The sequence below is a fragment of the Oncorhynchus nerka genome, linkage group LG20 (assembly GCF_034236695.1).
Source record: "Oncorhynchus nerka isolate Pitt River linkage group LG20, Oner_Uvic_2.0, whole genome shotgun sequence".
Classification (NCBI taxonomy): Eukaryota; Metazoa; Chordata; class Actinopteri; order Salmoniformes; family Salmonidae; genus Oncorhynchus; species Oncorhynchus nerka.
The window spans coordinates 96778445-96799017 of NC_088415.1; the positions used below are offsets into that span (position 1 = coordinate 96778445).

Genomic DNA, 20573 nt, shown 5'->3' on the forward strand with positions numbered 1-20573 from the left:
GTTGCTCTCTCTCTACCTGTTGCTCTCTCTTTATCTGTTGCTCTCTCTTTACCTGTTGCTCTCTCTTTACTTGTTGCTCTCTCTTTATCTGTTGCTCTCTCTTTACCTGTTGCTCTCTCTTTACCTGTAGCTCTCTCTTTACCTGTTGCTCTCTCTTTACCTGTAGCTCTCTCTTTATCTGTTGCTCTCTCTTTACCTGTTGCTCTCTCTTTATCTGTTGCTCTCTCTTTACCTGTTGCTCTCTCTTTACCTGTAGCTCTCTCTTTATCTGTTGCTCTCTCTTTACCTGTTGCTCTCTCTTTATCTGTTGCTCTCTCTTTACCTGTTGCTCTCTCTTTACCTGTTGCTCTCTCTTTACCTGTTGCTCTCTCTTTACCTGCTGCTCTCTCTTTACCTGCTGCTCTCTCTTTACCTGTTGCTCTCTCTTTATCTGTTGCTCTCTCTTTACCTGTTGCTCTCTCTTTACCTGTTGCTCTCTCTTTACCTGTTGCTCTCTCTTTACCTGTTGCTCTCTCTTTACCTGTTGCTCTCTCTTTACCTGTTGCTCTCTCTTTATCTGTTGCTCTCTCTTTACCTGTTGCTCTCTCTTTACCTGTTGCTCTCTCTTTACCTGTTGCTCTCCACCTATATATTGCTCTCGCTTCATTTGTTGCTCTCCCTTTACCTGTTGCTCTCTCTTTACCTGTTGCTCTCTCTTTATCTGTTGCTCTCGCTTCATTTGTTGCTCTCTCTTTACCTGTTGCTCTCTCTTTATCTGTTGCTCTCTTTACCTGTTTCTCTCCACCTATATATTGCTCTCTCTTCATCTGTTGCTCTCTCTTTATCTGTTGCTCTCTCTTTACCTGTTGCTCTCTTTATCTGTTGCTCTCTCTATCTGTTGCTCTCTTTACCTGTTGCTCTCTCTTTACCTGTTGCTCTCTTTACCTGTTGCTCTCTCTTTACCTGTTGCTCTCTTTATCTGTTGCTCTCTCTTTATCTGTTGCTCTCTCTTTATCTGTTGCTCTCTCTTTACCTGTTGCTCTCTCTTTATCTGTTGCTCTCTCTTTACCTGTTGCTCTCTTTATCTGTTGCTCTCTCTTTACCTGTTGCTCTCTCTTTATCTGTTGCTCTCTCTTTATATGTTGCTCTCTCTTTACCTGTTGCTCTCTCTTTATCTGTTGCTCTCTCTTTACCTGTTGCTCTCTCTTTACCTGTTGCTCTCTCTTTACCTGTTGCTCTCTCTTTATCTGTTGCTCTCTCTATCTGTTGCTATTCATCTATCTGTTGCTATTCATCTATCTGTTGCTATTCATCTATCTGTTGCTATTCATCTATCTGTTGCTATTCATCTATCTGTTGCTATTCATCTATCTGTTGCTATTCATCTACCTGTTGCTCTCTCTTTATCTGTTGCTCTCTCTTTACCTGCTGCTCTCTCTTTACCTGTTGCTCTCTCTTTACCTGTTGCTCTCTCTTTACCTGTTGCTCTCTCTTTACCTGTTGCTCTCTCTTTACCTGCTGCTCTCTCTTTACCTGTTGCTCTCTCTTTACCTGTTGCTCTCTCTCTATCTGTTGCTCTCTCTCTACCTGTTGCTCTCTCTCTACCTGTTGCTCTATCTCTACCTGTTGCTCTCTCTTTACCTGTTGCTCTCTATCTGTTGCTCTCTCTTTATCTGTTGCTCTCTCTTTACCTGTAGCTCTCTCTTTACCTGTTGCTCTCTATCTGTTGCTCTCTCTTTATCTGTTGCTCTCTCTTTACCTGTTGCTCTCTATCTATTGCTCTCTCTTTACCTGTTGCTCTCTCTTTATCTGTTGCTCTCTCTTTATCTGTTGCTCTCTCTTTAACTGTTGCTCTCTATCTATTGCTCTCTCTTTACCTGTTGCTCTCTCTTTACCGGTTGCTCTCTCTTTACCTGTTGCTCTCTCTTTACCTGTTGCTCTCTCTTTACCTGTTGCTCTCTCTTTACCTGTTGCTCTCTCTATCTGTTGCTCTCTCTTTATTTGTAGCTCTCTCTTTATCTGTTGCTATTCATCTACCTGTTGCTCTCTCTTTACCTGTTGCTCTCTCTTTACCTGTTGCTCTCTCTTTACCTGTTACTATCCACATATGTTGCTATCCACCTATATATTGCTCTCGCTTCATTTGTTGCTCTCTCTTTATCTGTTGCTCTCTCTTTACCTGTTGCTCTCTCTTTACCTGTTGCTCTCTCTTTACCTGTTGCTCTCTCTTCATCTGTTGCTGTCCACCTATCTGTTGCTATCTCTTTCTGTTGCTATCCACCTGTCTGTTGCTGTCCACCTATCTGTTGCTGACCACCTATTTGTTGCTCTCTCTTCATCTGTTTCTCTCTCTTCATCTGATGCTGTCCACCTATCTGTTCCTGTCCACCTATCTGTTCCTGTCTACCTATCTGTTGCTTTCCAACAATCTGTTGCTATCCACCTATATATTGCTCTCGCTTCATTTGTTGCTCTCTCTTTATCTGTTGCTCTCTCTTTACCTGTTGCTCTCTCTCTATCTGTTGCTCTCTCTTTACCTGTTGCTCTCTCTCTATCTGTTGCTCTCTCTTTATCTGTTACTATCCACATATGTTGCTATCCACCTATATATTGCTCTCGCTTCATTTGTTGCTCTCTCTTTATCTGTTGCTCTCTCTCTATCTGTTGCTCTCTCTTTATCTGTTGCTCTCTCTTTACCTGTTGCTCTCTCTTTATCTGTTGCTCTCTCTTTATCTGTTGCTCTCTCTTTATCTGTTGCTCTGTTGCTCTCTCTTTATCTGTTGCTCTCTCTTTGTCTGTTGCTCTCTCTTTACCTGTAGCTCTCTCTTTATCTGTTGCTCTCTCTTTATCTGTTGCTCTCTCTTTACCTGTTGCTCTCTCTTTATCTGTTGCTCTCTCTTTACCTGTTGCTCTCTCTTTACCTGTTGCTCTCTCTTTACCTGTTGCTCTCTCTTTATCTGTTGCTCTCTCTTTATCTGTTGCTCTCTCTTTACCTGTTGCTCTCTCTTTACCTGTTGCTCTCTCTTTATCTGTTGCTCTCTCTTTATCTGTTGCTCTCTCTTTATCTGTTGCTCTCTCTTTATCTGTTGCTCTCTCTATCTGTTGCTCTCTCTTTACCTGTTGCTATCCACCTATCTGTTGCTCTCTCTTTATCTGTTGCTCTCTCTTTACCTGTTGCTGTCCACCTATCTGTTGCTGTCCACCTATCTGTTGCTCTCTCTTTATCTGTTGCTGTCCACCTATCTGTTGCTGTCCACCTATCTGTTGCTATCCACCTATCTGTTGCTGTCCACCTTTCTGTTGCTGTCCACCTTTCTGTTGCTATCCACCTTTCTGTTGCTATCCACCTTTCTGTTGCTCTGTCTTTCTGTTGCTGTCCACCTATCTGTTGCTGTCCACCTATCTGTTGCTGTCCACCTATCTGTTGCTCTCTCTTTCTGTTGCTGTCCACCTATCTGTTTGTGTCCACCTATCTGTTGCTCTCTCTTTCTGTTGCTATCCATCTAACTGGGTATTTACATTGTGTCACGCTACCCACCACCCACCAACCCATCTTTTACGTTACTGCTACTCTCTCTTTATCATATATGCAAAGTCACTTTATTAACCATATCTACATTTACATACTACCTCAATCAGCCCGACTAACTGGTGCCTGTATATAGCCTCGCTACTGTATTATAGACTCGCTAATGATATTTTTCACTGTCTTTTTACTGTTGTTTTTATTTCTATACTTACCTATTGTTCACCTAATACCTTATTTATTTTTTGAATATATATATATATTTTGAAATTGCACTGTTGGTTGGAGCCTGTAAGTAAGCATTTTACTGTAAGGTCTACACCTTTTGTATTCGGGGCACGTGACAAATAAACTTTGATTTGATTTGTCACTGCAACCTTAAAGGTCCTCAATGATTTCACCATTGCCCTTGTTTCGAAACAATATTGTGCTGTTATATTATTGACTTGGCAAAAGTTTTTGGAATGGTCTACCATATCATTCTTGTGGACAGGCTAAGGAGTATGTCTCTGAGGGGTCTTTGGCCTGGTTTGCTAACTACCTCTTTCAAAGAGTGCTGTGTATAAAGTCATAAAATCTGCTGTCTCAGCCACTTCCTGTCACCAAGGGAGTACCCCAAGGCTCAATCCTAGGCCCCACGCTCTTCTCATTTTACATCAACACCATAGCTCGGGCAGTAGGAAGCTCTCTCATCCATTTATATGCAGATGATACAGTCTTATACTCAGCTGGCCGCTCCCTGGAGTTTGTGTTAAATGCTCTACAACAAAGCTCTCTTAGTGTCCAACAAGCTTTCTCTGCCGTTAACCTTGTTCTGAACACCTCCAAAACAAAGGTCATGTGGTTTGGTTAGAAGAATGCCCCTCTTCCCACGGGTGTGATTACTACCTCTGAGGTTTAGAGCTTTAGGCAGTCACGACATACAAGCACTTGGGAGTATTGCTAGATGGTACACTGTCCTTCTCTCAGCACATATCAGAGCTGCAGGCTAAAGTTAAATCTATACTTGGTTTCCTCTATCGTAATCGCTCCTCTTTCACTCCAGCTGACAAACTAACCCTCATTCAGATGACCATCTTACCCATGCTAGATTACGGAGACATTTATTTTATAGATTGGCAAGTATGGGTACTCTTGAGCGGCTAGATGTTCTTTACCATTCGGCCATCAGATTTGCCACCAATGCTCCCTATAGGACACATCTCTGCACTCTATACTCCTCTGTAATCTGGTCATCTCTCTATACCTGTCGCAAGACCCACTGGTTTATGCTTATTTATAAAACCCTCTTAGGCCTCACTCCCCCCATCTGAGATATCTACTGCAGCCCTCAACCTCCACATACAACACCCGTTTTGCCAGTCACATTCTGTTAAAGGTCCCCAAAGCAAAGTTGTGGTGCTGTTGCCTGTGCCCAATAATGTTTGTATCATGTTTTATGCTGCTACCATGTTGTGTTGCTACCATGTTGTTCTTATGGTGTGTTGCTACCATGGTGTGTTGTTATGTGTTGCTGCCTTGCTATGTTTCTGTCTTTGGTCTCTCTTTATGTAGTGTTGTCTCTCTTGTGTTTTGTCCTATATTTATATTGTTTTTATTTTTAATCCCAGGCCCCCGTCCCCGCAGGAGGCCTTTTGCCTTTTGGTAGGTCGTTATTGTAAATAAGAATTTGTTCTTAACTGACATGCCTAGTTATCCTCTCTTGGGTAGGGGGTAGTATTTTGACATCCGGATGAAAAGCGTGCCCAAAGTAAACTTGTAATGATCGTTGTTGGAAGGATGGTCGGACCAAGATGCAGCTTGGGGTAGGTTAATCATTTAAATTTACGATAACAAAACACAAAACAAGAAAGAGTAACAAACGAAACGTCCAGCTTTGTAGGGCTAAAAAGCAACAATACAAAATCAAGATCCCACAAACAGGGAAAAGGGAGGGAAAGGCTGCCTAAATATGATCCCCAATCAGAGACAACGATAGACAGCTGCCTCTGATTGGGAACCATACCAGGCCAACATAGAAAATAAAAAACTAGACTACCGCTCCTAGTCACATCCTGACCTAACCAAAATAGAGAAATAAAAGGGTTATCTAAGGTCAGGGCGTGACAAAACTGCCTGTTACTCAGGCCCAGAAGCTAGAATGAGCATATCATTTGTAGATTTGGATAGAAAACGCTCTAACGTTTCTAAAACTGTTCAAATAATGTATGTGAATATAACAGAACTGATTTGGCGAAACCCCGAGGACGAACCATCCAGGGAAAAAAAGATTTGAGGTCATAGGATTTTCCAATAGGTTTCTATTGGATACCCTTATTATTAGGAGCCTGGTTGCAGTTCATATGGCTTCCACTAGATGTCAACAGTTTTTAGAAATCGTTTGATGTTTTTCTTTTGAGAAAAGAAGCAGTAGTCCTATTCATTGTAAGTGTCACGCCAGGTGGACTCTATTGTTTTGGTGCGTGTGAACAGGAGCGTGCTCCACGTTGTTTTTATCCGGTATTAGAAACAGTTTATTCCGTTTAAAATGTTATAGATTTTTTACATTTTAGGGTACCTGAGGTTGGTCTAGGAATGTTGTTTGAAATGTTTGGACCAAGTTTACATTCATGTTGGGCGAGTTGAAACCGGTGTGTTTCTGAATCAAATGCGCCAGATAAATGGACGTTTTTTGGACATAAAGAAGGACATTATCGAACAAAGTCTGCTTTCACAAAGTCTGCTGCCTCAGTTTGTATGATGGCAATTTGCATATACTCCAGAATGTTATGAAGAGTGATCAGATGAATTGCAATTAATTGCAAAGTCACCTTTTGCCATGCAAATGTACTGAATCCCCCAAAAACATTTCCACTGCATTTCAGCCCTGCCACTAAAGGACCAGCTGACATCATGTCAGTGATTCTCTTGTTAACACAGGTGTGAGTGTTGACGAGTACAAGGCTGGAGATCACTCTGTCATGCTGATTGAGTTTGAATAACAGACTGGAAGCTTCAAAAGGAGGGTGGTGCTTGGAATCATTGTTCTTCCTCTGTCAACCATGGTTACCTGCAAGGAAACACGTACCGTCATCATTGCACAAAAAGGGCTTAAGGATATTGCTGCCAGTAAGATTGCACCTAAATCAACCATTTATCGGATCATCAAGAACTTCAAGGAGAGCGGTTCAATTGTTGTGAAGAAGGCTTCAGGGCGCCCAAGAAAGTCCAGCAAGCGCCAGGACCGTCTCCTAAAGTTGATTCAGCTGCGGGATCCGGGCACCACCAGTACAGAGCTTGCTCAGGAATGGCAGCAGGCAGGTGTGATTGCATCTTTTAGAGGATAGCCTGGTTTCAAGAAGGGCAGCAAAGAAGCCACTTCTCTCCAGAAAAAACATCAGGGACAGACTGATATTCTGCAAAAGGTACAGGGATTGGACTGCTGGGGATTGCGGTAAAGTAATTTTCTCTGATGAATCCCCTTGCAGATTGTTTGAGGCATCCGGAAAAAAGCTTGTCCGGAGAAGACAAGGTGAGCGCTACCATCAGTCCTGTGTCATGCCAACAGTAAAGCATCCTGAGACCATTCATGTGTGGGGTTGCTTCTCGGCCAAGGGAGTGGGCTCACTTACAATTTTGCAACTTCTCCCAACCATTCAGGAACAGTTTTGTGACGAACCATGCCTTTTCCACTACGATAGAGCACCTTGCCATAAGGCAAAAGTGATAATTAAGTGGCTCAGGGAACAAAACATCAATATTTTGGCCAGCCCTTAATCCCAGGAAACTCCCCAGACCTTAATCCCATTGAGAACTTGTGGTCAATCTTCAAGAAGCGGGTGGACAAACAAAACCCCACAAATTCTGACAAGCTCCAAGCATTGATTATGCAAGAATGGGCTGCCATCAGTCAGGGTGTGGGCCAGAAGTTAATTGGCAGCATGCCAAGGCGGATTGCAGAGGTCTTGAATAAGAAGGGTCCACACTGCAAATATTGACTCTTTGCATCAACTTCATGTAATTGTCAATTAAAGCCTTTGACACTTATGAAATGCTTGAAATGCTACAAATACTTAGGTGTCTGGTTAGACTGTAAACTCTCCTTCCAGACCCATATCAAACATCTCCAATCCAAAGTTAAATCTAGAATTGGCTTCCTATTTCGCAACAAAGCATCCTTCACTCATGCTGCCAAACATACCCTTGTAAAACTGACCATCCTACCAATCCTCGACTTTGGCGATGTCATTTACAAAATAGCCTCCAATACCCTACTCAACAAATTGGATGCAGTCTATCACAGTGCAATCCGTTTTGTCACCAAAGCCCCATATACTACCCACCATTGCGACCTGTACGCTCTCGTTGGCTGGCCCTCGCTTCATACTCGTCGCCAAACCCACTGGCTCCATGTCATCTACAAGACCCTGCTAGGTAAAGTCCCCCCTTATCTCAGCTCGCTGGTCACCATAGCATCTCCCACCTGTAGCACACGCTCCAGCAGGTATATCTCTCTAGTCACCCCCAAAACCAATTCTTTCTTTGGCCGCCTCTCCTTCCAGTTCTCTGCTGCCAATGACTGGAATGAACTACAAAAATCTCTTAAATTGGAAACACTTATCTCCCTCACTAGCTTTAAGCACCAACTGTCAGAGCATCTTACAGATTACTGCACCTGTATATAGCCCACCTATAATTTAGCCCAAACAACTACCTCTTTCCCAACTGTATTTAATTTATTTATTTATTTTGCTCCTTTGCACCCCATTATTTTTATTTCTACTTTGCACATTCTTCCATTGCAAAACTACCATTCCAGTGTTTTACTTGCTATATTGTATTTACTTTGCCACCATGGCCTTTTTTGCCTTTACCTCCCTTCTCACCTAATTTGCTCACATTGTATATAGACTTGTTTTTTTTACTGTATTATTGACTGTATGTTTGTTTTACTCCATGTGTAACTCTGTGTCGTTGTATGTGTCGAACTGCTTTGCTTTATCTTGGCCAGGTCGCAATTGTAAATGAGAACTTGTTCTCAACTTGCTTACCTGGTTTAATAAAGGTGAAATAAAATAAAAAAATAAAAAATTATACTTCAGCATTCCATAGTAACATCTGACAAAAATATCTAAAGACACTGAAGCAGCAAACTTTGTGGAAATTAATATTTGTGCCATTCTCAAAACTTTTGGCCACGACTGTACAAATGCTATTGAGAGAAATAGTCCTATAATTCCTATAATAACTACAACCTAAAACTTCTTAACAGGGAATATTGAAGACTTATGTTAAAGGGAACCACCTGCTTTCATATGTTCTCATGTTCTGAGCAAGGAACTTAAACTTTAGCATTTTTACATGGTACATATTGAACTTTTACTTTCTTCTCCAACACATATTGACTATCATTTCCCAAGTCACGTGATGTTGACTGATCATCCATCGAGGAAACTGGAGGCTGTATGGCGGAAGAACAGTCAACTGGAGGCTGTATGGGGGAAGAACAGGCAACTGGAGGCTGTATGGGGGAGGAACAGACCGCTGGAGGCTGTATGGGGGAAGAACAGTCAACTGGAGGCTGTATGGGGGAAGAACAGGCAACTGGAGGCTGTATGGGGGAAGAACAGGCAACTGGAGGCTGTATGGGGGAGGAACAGACCGCTGGAGGCTGTATGGGGGAAGAACAGGCAACTGGAGGCTGTATGGGGGAGGAACAGACCGCTGGAGGCTGTATGGGGGAAGAACAGTCAGCTGGAGGCTGTATGGGGGAAGAACAGACAGCTGGAGGCTGTATGGGGAGGAACAGACAGCTGGAGGCTGTATGGGGGAAGAACAGTCAGCTGGAGGCTGTATGGGGAGGAACAGACAGCTGGAGGCTGTATGGGGGAAGAACAGTCAGCTGGAGGCTGTATGGGGGAAGAACAGTCAGCTGGAGGCTGTATGGGGAAGAACAGTCAGCTGGAGGCTGTATGGCGGAAGAACAGGCAGCTGGAGGCTGTATGGGGGAAGAACAGTCAGCTGGAGGCTGTATGGGGGAGGAACAGTCAGCTGGAGGCTGTATGGGGGAAGAACAGTCAGCTGGAGGCTGTATGGCGGAAGAACAGGCAACTGGAGGCTGTATGGGGGAAGAACAGTCAGCTGGAGGCTGTATGGGGGAAGAACAGTCAGCTGGAGGCTGTATGGGGGAAGAACAGTCAGCTGGAGGCTGTATGGGGGAAGAACAGTCAGCTGGAGGCTGTATGGGGGAGGAACAGTCAGCTGGAGGCTGTATGGGGGAAGAACAGTCAGCTGGAGGCTGTATGGCGGAAGAACAGGCAACTGGAGGCTGTATGGGGGAAGAACAGGCAACTGGAGGCTGTATGGGGGAAGAACAGTCAGCTGGAGGCTGTATGGCGGAAGAACAGTCAGCTGGAGGCTGTATGGGGGAAGAAGAGTCAGCTGGAGGCTGTATGGGGGAAGAAGAGTCAGCTGGAGGCTGTATGGGGGAACAAGAGTCAGCTGGAGGCTGTATGGGGGTAGAAGAGTCAGCTGGAGGCTGTATGGCGGAAGAAGAGTCAGCTGGAGGCTGTATGGCGGAAGAACAGGCAACTGGAGGCTGTATGGGGGAAGAACAGTCAGCTGGAGGCTGTATGGGGGAAGAAGAGTCAGCTGGAGGCTGTATGGGGGAAGAAGAGTCAGCTGGAGGCTGTATGGCGGAAGAACAGTCAGCTGGTGGCTGTATGGGGGAAGAACAGTCAGCTGGAGGCTGTATGGCGGAAGAACAGGCAACTGGAGGCTGTATGGGGGAAGAACATGCAACTGGAGGCTGTATGGGGGAAGAACATGCAACTGGAGGCTGTATGGGGGAAGAACAGTCAGCTGGAGGCTGTATGGGGGAAGAAGAGTCAGCTGGAGGCTGTATGGGGGAAGAACAGTCAGCTGGAGGCTGTATGGGGGAAGAACAGTCAGCTGGAGGCTGTATGGGGGAAGAACAGTCAGCTGGAGGCTGTATGGTGGAAGAACAGGCAACTGGAGACTGTATGGGGGAAGAACAGGCAACTGGAGACTGTATGGGGGAAGAACAGGCAACTGGAGGCTGTATGGGGGAAGAAGAGTCAGCTGGAGGCTGTATGGCGGAAGAACAGGCAACTGGAGGCTGTATGGGGGAAGAACATGCAACTGGAGGCTGTATGGGGGAAGAACAGGCAACTGGAGGCTGTATGGGGGAAGAACAGGCAACTGGAGACTGTATGGGGGAAGAACAGGCAACTGGAGACTGTATGGGGGAAGAACAGGCAACTGGAGACTGTATGGGGGAAGAACAGGCAACTGGAGGCTGTATGGGGGAAGAACAGGCAACTGGAGGCTGTATGGGGGAAGAACAGGCAACTGGAGGCTGTATGGGGGAAGAACAGGCAACTGGAGGCTGTATGGGGGAAGAACAGGCAACTGGAGGCTGTATGGGGGAAGAACAGGCAACTGGAGGCTGTATGGGGGAAGAAGAGTCAGCTGGAGGCTGTATGGCGGAAGAACAGGCAACTGGAGGCTGTATGGGGGAAGAACATGCAACTGGAGGCTGTATGGGGGAAGAACAGGCAACTGGAGGCTGTATGGGGGAAGAACAGGCAACTGGAGACTGTATGGGGGAAGAACAGGCAACTGGAGACTGTATGGGGGAAGAACAGGCAACTGGAGACTGTATGGGGGAAGAACAGGCAACTGGAGGCTGTATGGGGGAAGAACAGGCAACTGGAGGCTGTATGGGGGAAGAACAGGCAACTGGAGGCTGTATGGGGGAAGAACAGGCAACTGGAGGCTGTATGGGGGAAGAACAGGCAACTGGAGGCTGTATGGGGGAAGAACAGGCAACTGGAAGCTGTATGGGGAAGAACAGGCAACTGGAGGCTGTATGGGGAAGAACAGGCAACTGGAGGCTGTATGGGGGAAGATCCAGGCACCTCGATGATTAGGGTGGATTCCATCCTCCTTATAGAGCATTCTCTGCTTCATTAGTTAACTTTTGTAGACAACTTTGACACACCAATGGAGCTGCAGAAGTCACGTAGCCAGTTGTGAAGCGCTATAGACTGCTAAAATGTTCACTACATCGACCCAGCAAGGGCACAGAGCCAGAAATTATAGAACGTATTTTTGTGTCCAGCAGAGACAGAATCAGTTCTTCAAAATCCTGTTTCAGTCATTCCGAACTACCATTCCTAATGGAATTCTATCCCACGTGGGCTGCAACAGCATCAAACTCTATGTATTGACGTATAACGGTGGGGAGCCTAGTAATACCCTGTTCTTGTGCCCTGGGGTAGATCATGTATTTTTCTCCAGTAACCGAGCCATTTGGTACCTTAGAGCTGCCTAAAACAACAGCCGGCGAGATGGGAGAGGAAATACACCCATTACTACACCTCGTATGATTCAGGATGACCCGTCAAGGACTGGCGAGAGGCACCATCTCGCACAGCTGCAACTCTTGGCACCCGGTTGCAGCCTCCCATAACCAATGAATTCTCATTCACCGTAGAAGCCACCGGAGAGGGAGACAAAACAGGGGACGAAGGTGCAGGTACCTCCGGAGCCTCATTCACCGTAGAAGCCACCGGAGAAGGAGACAGAACAGGGGACTAAGGTGCAGGTACCTCCGGAGCCTCATTCACCATAGAAGCCACCGGAGAAGGAGACAGAACAGGGGACTAAGGTGCAGGTACCTCCGGAGCCTCATTCACCATAGAAGCCACCGGAGAAGGAGACAGAACAGGGGACGAAGGCACTGGCACCTCTGGATCTGATCATGAAGTGGAAGCCCCAAGGGATGAAGTTGCTGGAACCTCTGGATCCAGGGCAGCGATGCTGTTTGAAGTCTGTATCAGGTCCGGGCTTCCCACCGCTAAGGAGGCCCCTCCTTGAAATATTCTCAATATGTTCATCAAAAGAGAGATCAGGGTCCAGAGTAACGCAGAGGTCCTTCAGAGTTTTATTTGAGACGACTGTACAACCATCGAGATTAATTGTCAGATCCAACAGAAGTTCACTTTGTTTCTTGGGACCTAGAACTAGCATCTCTGTTTTGTCCGAGATTAAAATTAAAACATCTCCCGCCATCCACTTCCTTATGTTCGAAACAAAGGTGTCCAGAATAGGACATTTTGGGGCTTCACCATGTTTCATCAAAATGTACAGCTGTGTGTCATCCGCATAGCAGTGAAAGCTGACATTGTGTTTCCGAATGACATCACCCAGAGATGAGAGATTCGATATAGGCCAATAGTTTTGTACATTTTCTGGGTCAAGATTTGGCTTTTTCAAGAGAGGCTTTATTACTGCCACTTTTAGTGAGTTTGGTACACATCTGGTGGATAGGTAGCCGTTTGTTATATTCAACATAGGAGGACCAAGCACAGGAAGTAGCTCTTTCAGTAGTTTAGTAGGAATAGGGTCCAGTATGCAGCTTGAAGGTTTAGAGGCTGTGACTATTTTTAATTAATGTGTTGTTTGATTCTGGGTTAAACTTGGAACATTGCTATGCTAGAGACTTTTTTTTTTACATCAGAAGTTAATGTTATCTGTAGGGCCAGATGGTTTTGGAATGTGGTGGACAGGAAGAAGTCACAGGATTGCTGTAGGGGATACGGATGGACATCTGTGGATTAGGCAAATGAGGGGTTGAGGTCAGATCCCCTTAAGGGAGAAATGATGGTTTATTACCCTATTACTTCGTCTTCCTGTCGAACCATCATAGATGTAAGGATTGGAGAGAAAGAGGAGTTCTTAAATTGGAGTATATACAGTATATACACTTGTGGTGGTGGGAACATGTTTTGTCTAATGCAGCTGTATTGATCCTCTGGGAAGAATTAAACTTGGTTATGCTTTCATAATGTCCATTGAGTTATTTACTCTGATAATTAGAACCTAACAGTCTCGAGATACAAGATTTAAAAATGTGAGTGTCTCCATTGATCCTAGGTCCTGTCAGTTCTGTGCAGACTCGGGACAACTGAGTTTTGGAGAAATATGCAGATTCAAAGAGGAGTCCGTAATTTGCTTTCAAATGATCATATGATATTTTTGTCAAGAAGTAAATTCATTTATCACTGCTGAAGTGGAAGCCATCGTCTCTTGAGGAATGTTGCTTTTTAGTTAGCTTTGCGACAGTATCAAAAAATAAATTTAGGATTGTTGGTATTCTCCTCAATTAGGTTGGAAAAATAGGATGATTGAGCAGGAGTGAGGGCTCTTCGATACTGATATTATTATTCATATATATTTCCAAGGTAGTCGGTAAGACTTCCAGTTTGCTGAAGCACCATTTCTGTTCCAATTTTCTGGAAGCTTCAGGGCTCGGGTATTTCCTTTTCTTTTAACAAATATGAGTTTTTTAGTTTTTAGGGACTGCATCTAGGGTATTACGCTTTAGATCCTCAGTTAGGCACAAATTAGCCCTATTTTGAGATGTGAGATATCACAATCTATTTCAATAATGACAGGAATGGAGGAGGTCTTTATTCCAGTGAGATTGCTAAAGTGAACACCGCCATGTTTAGTTTTGCCCAACTGAGCGAGGTACAGACACGGTCTCAATGAGGATAGGTGAGCTGACTACACTGACTGTGCTGGTGGCAGACTCCACTAAGCTGGCAGGGTGGCTAACAGCCTGCTGCCTGGCCTGCACCCTATCTCATTGTGGAGCTATAGAAGTTAGAGCCCTGTCTACGTTGGTAGATAAGATGAGAGCACCCCTCCAGCTAGGATGGAGTCTGTCACTCCTCAGCCAGCCAGGCTTGGTCCTCTTTGTGGGTGAGTCCCAAAAAGAAGGCCAATTAACTACGAATTATATCTTTTGGGAGGAGCAGAAAACAGTTTTCAACCAGCGATTGAGTTGTGAGACTCTGCTGTAGAGCTCATCACTCCCCCTAACTGGGAAGGGGACAGAGACAATTACTCAATGCCGACACAATCTTTCTGGATAATTTACACGCTGAAGCTGTTTCATCCTAACCTCGTTGGTGCCAACGTGGATAACAATATGTCTATACTCTCCACACTCTCCAGTTTTAGCCTTAGCCAGCACCATCTTCAGATTAGCCTTAACGTCGGAAGCCCTGCCCCCTGGTAAACAGATTAGCCTTAACGTCGGAAGCCCTGCCCCCTGGTAAACAGATTAGCCTTAACGTCGGTAGCCCCGCCCCTGGTAAACAGTGTATGATCGCTGGATGATTTTTTAAAAGTCTAATATTGTGGGTAATGTCATCGCCAATGACTCAGGTTTTCAATTTGTCAAAGCTAATGGTGGAAGGCTTCAGCGGCTCAGACCCTGTAACGGGAGGAGTAGAGACCTGAGAAGCCTCGGCCTCTGACTCCAACTCGTTGCTTAATGGGGACAAGTTCAATGTTTCTGTCGGCTGAATCAGCAACACCGGTTGAGTTTCTTTCCAGGAAATTGTCCTGCTGTGGGGATTTATACTACTATTGACATTTTTTATTTAAACTTTATTTCAAATCAAACTTTATTTTCCACATGCGCCGAATACAGCAAGTGTTTGAAATACTTATACTTAAGTTTACCGTGAAATACTTAAGCCCTTAATCAACAGTGCGGTTCAAGAAGAAGAAAATATTTACCAAGTAGACTAAAATAAAAAGTAATAATAAACACAATAAGAATAACAATAACGAGGCTATATACAGGGGGTACCGGTACCGAGTCAGTGTGCAGGGGTATAGACTAGTTGAGGTAATCTGTACATGTAGGTGGAGGTGAAGTGACTATGCATAGGTAACATACAAACAGTATGTCGCAGCAGTGTAGAACGGGGGGTGTGTCAATGCAAATTGTCCGGTGCGATTTTTATGAATTGTTCAGCAGTCTAATGGCTTGGGGTAGAAGCTGTTGAGGAGCCTTTTAGTCCTAGACTTGGCGCTCTGGTACTGCTTTCCATGCGGAATCAGAGAAAACATTCTATAACTTGAGTGACTGGAGTCTCTGTGAATTTTATTGGCTTTCCTCCTCTGACACTGCCTATTATATAGGTCCTGGATGGCAGGAAGCTTAGCCCCAATGATGTACTGGGCCATTCACACTACCCTCTGTAGCGCATTACGGTCAGATGTCGAGCAGTTGCCATAACAGGCGGTGATGCTCTTAATGGTGCAGCTGTAGAACCTTTTGAGAATCTGGGGGCCCATGCCAGATCTTTTCAGTCTCCTGAGGGGGAAAAGGTTTTGTTGTGCGCTCTTCACGACTGTCTTGGTATGTTTGGACCATGATAGTTCTTTGGTGATGTGGACCCCAAGGAACTTGAAACTCTCAACCCGCTACACTACAGCCCCGTCGATGTTAATGGGGGCCTGTTTGGTCCGCCTTTTCCGGCTACTTTGTCTTGCTCACATTGAGGGAGAGGTTGTTGTCCTGGCACCACACTGCCAGTTCTCTGACCTCCCTATAGGCCATCTCATCATTGTCGGTGATCAGGCCTACCACCGTTGTGTCGTCAGCAAACTTAATGATGGTGTTAGAGTCATGTTTGGCCACGCAGTCGTGGGTAAGCAGGGAATACAGGAGGGGACTAAGTACACACCCCTGAGGGGCCCCAGTGCTGAGGATCAGCATGGCAGACGTGTTGTTGCCTACTCTTATCACCTGGGGGTGGCCCGTCAGGAAGTCCAGGATCCAGTTACTAGGCAAGTCAGTTAAGAACAAATTCTTATTTACAATGATGGCCTACCCCGGCCAATCCCGGACGATGCTGGGCCAATTGTGAGCCTCCCTATGGGAATCCCAATCACGGCCGGATGTGATGCAGCCCAACCCTAATGCCTCTTGCACTGAGATGCAGTGTCTTAAACCAGTCGAGAGCCAAGCTACAATCTGTACTTACTGGTGGCACAGACCCCTCTTTCATCCTCTACTACACCTACATAATGATTGCATCTGCAACACGTCTATCCTTTTAAGTTTAGCATCAGTTTGTAATATTCTCAACAAAGATTCTATTATCAAAAGAGGAATAATGTCATAGACTTAAGTAGAAATTTGAAGACATGTTTGTCTTTGTGTGTTTGTGCGTGCCTGCGTTTGTGTCCGTGTGTGTATGCACTTACAGGTTTGTCCTGCCTTCCCTCCCAGGTATCGGACGCGGTTCCGGCCGGCCTATAAGATCGCCTATAAGACTGTGACAGACCTGGAGTGGAGGTGTTGCCCTAGTTACCAGGGACCAGACTGCTCTGAGCTGAAGGCTGCTCCTAACAGACAGACAGTACCAGCCGGGTCACAGCCACCCCAAACCCAGTACCCAAACAGACAGATCGTACCAGCAGGGTCACAACCTCACCAAAACCAGTACCCTAACAGACAGACAGTGCCAGCAGGGTCACAGCCTCACCAGAACCATAACTCAGAGGATGCACCACACTACCCTCAGACCAGATCCATCCCTGGACAGACCAGACACCCACAGAGTAAAGATACTTTTACAACATGACATGTTGCTGCTTTCTCAATCTTCTTCTTGGACTCGTATATGAAGTGTGTTAATATGTTATTGACTTAACTGTGTCCTCTGTCTCAGGGCCAGAGAGGAGGGAGACTGGGGTGTATGAGGGGAGGCATGGAGGAGCAGAAAAAGACAGGGTGCGTCTCCTGGAGGGGGAGGTGCAGCGCCTCTCCCAAACAGTGGGGGCGCTGCAGGCTGCGATAACTGGGCTGAGCTCCACTCTGAGATCTGACCTGCAGGAGGACACCTCCAAGATGCTGGTCACCCTGCTCAACAACCTCCGCGCTGGGACCCCTGACAGTGTCCACGCCCCCGACATAGAGCAGGCCGCAGTACCACCAGACAACCACCAGGGGTCAGTGATCGATGGGCACCAGGCCACCAGGGGGCCAGTCCAGGGGGACAGGGGGCTAGAAAAGGTCCTGGCCAGGTTGGATGATGTCAACACCTCTCTGAAGAGTAAAGAGGAGGCTCTGGAGGAGCTGAGAGGTACTGTGACCTCACACAGCGGTCATATCCGCCTGCTGCTTGATGCCTCTCAGACACAGCAAGACCCTGACCCTAACCCTGTTGGGGGTGGAGCCCCTGCTGACCTGGAGGAGCTACTAGAGAAATACATGGACAAGCAGCTGGGCTTCCTGAGGAAGAACATGGAGGACAGCATGGAGAGAACGATAGAGGAGAGGATAGGGAAGGAGGTGGAGAAGCTGCAGAAATTCTGTGATGGAAGGATCCAGCTGATGGAGAGGAGGTGTGAGGAGGAGCGGGAGAGAGGACTGCTCAGTCTGACTGAGATGGTGGACAAGGAGGAGCAGCTAAAGCAGGAGATCAGGGAGTTGAGACTGGACATCACTGCCTCCGACCAGCCCGGCCGGTCACTCAGACAGACTGACCCCAAACCTAATGTTAGACAGACTGATTCCAAACCTAATGTTAGACAGACTGATTCCAAACCCAGCCTTCGGCAAACTGCCCCTGCCAGACAGACCGACCTGGCTAGACAGGATAACCAGCCACCAGGTATCCTACCAGCTGTCCAGCGTGGTGACCTATCTGACCTGTGGAGGGAGCTGGAGCGTGTGGCGGATGCCCATCGTATCCTGAATGCCCGCATGGACAATGAGCTGCAGTACCTGTCCTCTCCACGGGGGGAGCTAGAGGGGGAGGGGTTAGGACTAGAGGGAGAGGTGGGGTCTCGGCTGGAGGAGTTAGAGGCGCGTCTGAATGTGACTGAGCAGAACGCGGAGGTCCACTGTTTCTACGTGGAGGAGAAGCTGACCCGGGCACTAGCCGAGCAAGGGGCGGAGCTACGACAGCTGCTGGAGGAACGAGTAAACGTACTGGAAGACCAGTTTACTACCATGCTGGTCGAGATGAACAACGAGTCATATCCTGTTGGAGGAGGAGGGAGCGTGGACCTTCAGGTACTATAGGTAGACAACTCTGGTAGAGGAGGACAGGTTTCGGAACGTTGTTGGTTTTAATATCAGACCTGGTGATAGAAAGTGGGAGATGATCTGGCAACCGGAGGGCTGCTGGTCTCAGATCCCAGGTACCATCTCCAGCCGTTGTGGGTGCTGCACTGCACATGGCAGTGGGTTTGTGTGTTATGTGTCCATGGTAACAGATTCTGTCTTGTTCCCTCCTCCAGGCTGAGTTGAACAACAACAAGTTTCTTCTGCAGGGTCTCAATGACAAGGTGACCGCTGTGGCTGAGCTCTGTGCTCACGGCTGTGGTGGAGGACCTAACACCGGAGGGTTTCCCAACCCTGGAGCTTCCTCCCACCCTGTAGTTCTGGACAGTGTGGTGAAGGACCTGAAGCTCTGTCGTAACGACCTGGATATCCTCCACACGGATGTGACGTCCAACTCTGACAAACTGAGAGAGCTGGAGGAGATTATAGACAGGCAAATGGTGGGGCAGAAGCGGAGCATTAAGGAGGTGGAGGACCTCCAGAGGGGGATGGTGATCCTGCAGGACAACGTAGGGGGTCTGGGTGGGGCAGTGACAGGGCTGGGGGACTCTCTGAGCAGGTACACCCAGGACCTCACCAGGATTAACACCACCTACAACACCTGCTGCCAGGTTGGGGCAGGGGCCAGGCCAGGGGAAGGGTTAGGTGGGTTTGGTGCCACTACTATCGGTCCAGGCAGGATCCAGAGTGCGTCTGAGGTAACGGTCCCCAGAGGAGAGGTGGAGGGAAGCAGCAGCAGCCAAGTGGAGGAGCTGAGAACCAAACTGGACAGCCTCACTAACCAGGTCGTTATCTAGTAGTCTGTTATCTCACTAACTAGGTAGTTATCTAGTAGTCTGTTATCTCACTAACCAGTTAGTTATCTAGTAGTCCGTTATCTCACTAACCAGGTAGTTATCTAGTAGTCTGTAATCTCACTAACCAGGTAGTTATCTAGTAGTCTGTAATCTCACTAACCAGGTCGTTATCTAGTAGTCTGTTATCTCACTAACCAGGTAGTTATCTAGTAGTCTGTAATCTCACTAACCAGGTAGTTATCTAGTAGTCTGTAATCTCACTAACTAGGTCGTTATCTAGTAGTCTAGTTGTCAGTTATTAGTTAGTGGATAACACTGTTATCTGTGTTGATATCTTGTTGTAATTTCCTTGATATCCAAAAATATTAAGATTGCTCTTCTTCTTCTTCTTAGGTGCAGACAGAACTTCAGCGTTGCTCTGGTGTGTCTGGGGTGGAGGGGCGTGTCCAGCGCCTGGAGAAAGTGTGTGTTCAGCTGGACGGGGTGTCGGCCAGGGTGCGGGGAGTGAAGGAGGGGTTGGAGAAGCACGTCGCTGGGCTGTGGCACCACGTCAGCCGGGTCAACACCATGCTGGAAAGACAGGCTACTGACATCACCACCCTAGAGACCTCCCTAAAGACACTACAGACCAGGAGCACTGACACCAACGCCAGGGAGACAGGTCAGTAGTATACTGTGGATGATGGATGGGTGGATGAATGGATGGATTTGTTTTTGTGTAGTTTAATTTATTTGTACCAAAGAAAACAAGTGATCAACAACAGTACAGATAAAACCGAATAAATAAACGGTGTGCAGGTGTAGTTGGAAGCTCAGGGGCTTGAAAAAACCACACCACAAAAAACTATATACAATACATACAGTTGAAATCGGAAGTTTACATACATCTATCTTAGCCAGATACATTTAAACTCAGTTTTTCACAATTCCTGACATTTAATGCTAGTATAAATTCCCTGTCTTAGGTCAGTTAGGATCACCACTATTTTAAGAATGTGAAATGTCAGAATAATAGTAGCGAGAATGATTATTTCAGCTTTTATTTCTTTCATCACATTCCCAGTGGGTCAGAAGTTTACATACACTCAACTAGTATTTGGTAGCATTGCCTTTAAATTGTTTAACTTGGGTCAAATGTTTTGGGTAGCCTTCCACAAGCTTCCCACAATAAGTTGGGTGAATTTTGGCCCATTCCTCCTGACAGTGCTGGTGTAACTGAGTCAGGTTTGTAGGCCTCCTTGCTCGCACACGCTTTTTCAGTTTTGCCCACAAACCTTCTATGGGATTGAGGGTCAGGGCTTTGTGATGGCCACTCCAATACCTTGACTTT

General features: G+C 46.3%; 1 protein-coding gene across 1 annotated transcript in view; it reads left to right on the forward strand.

Annotated features, from left to right (window-relative positions):
- Positions 1-20573, forward strand: part of emilin2a (elastin microfibril interfacer 2a) — a 74662-nt gene that overhangs the window by 9139 nt on the left and 44950 nt on the right. The window contains exons 3-6 of the mRNA XM_029624309.2: positions 16605-16936; positions 17047-18395; positions 18623-19231; positions 19637-19904. Of these exons, the coding sequence (XP_029480169.2) occupies positions 16605-16936; positions 17047-18395; positions 18623-19231; positions 19637-19904 (2558 nt within the window). The remainder of the gene's footprint in view (positions 1-16604; positions 16937-17046; positions 18396-18622; positions 19232-19636; positions 19905-20573) is intronic.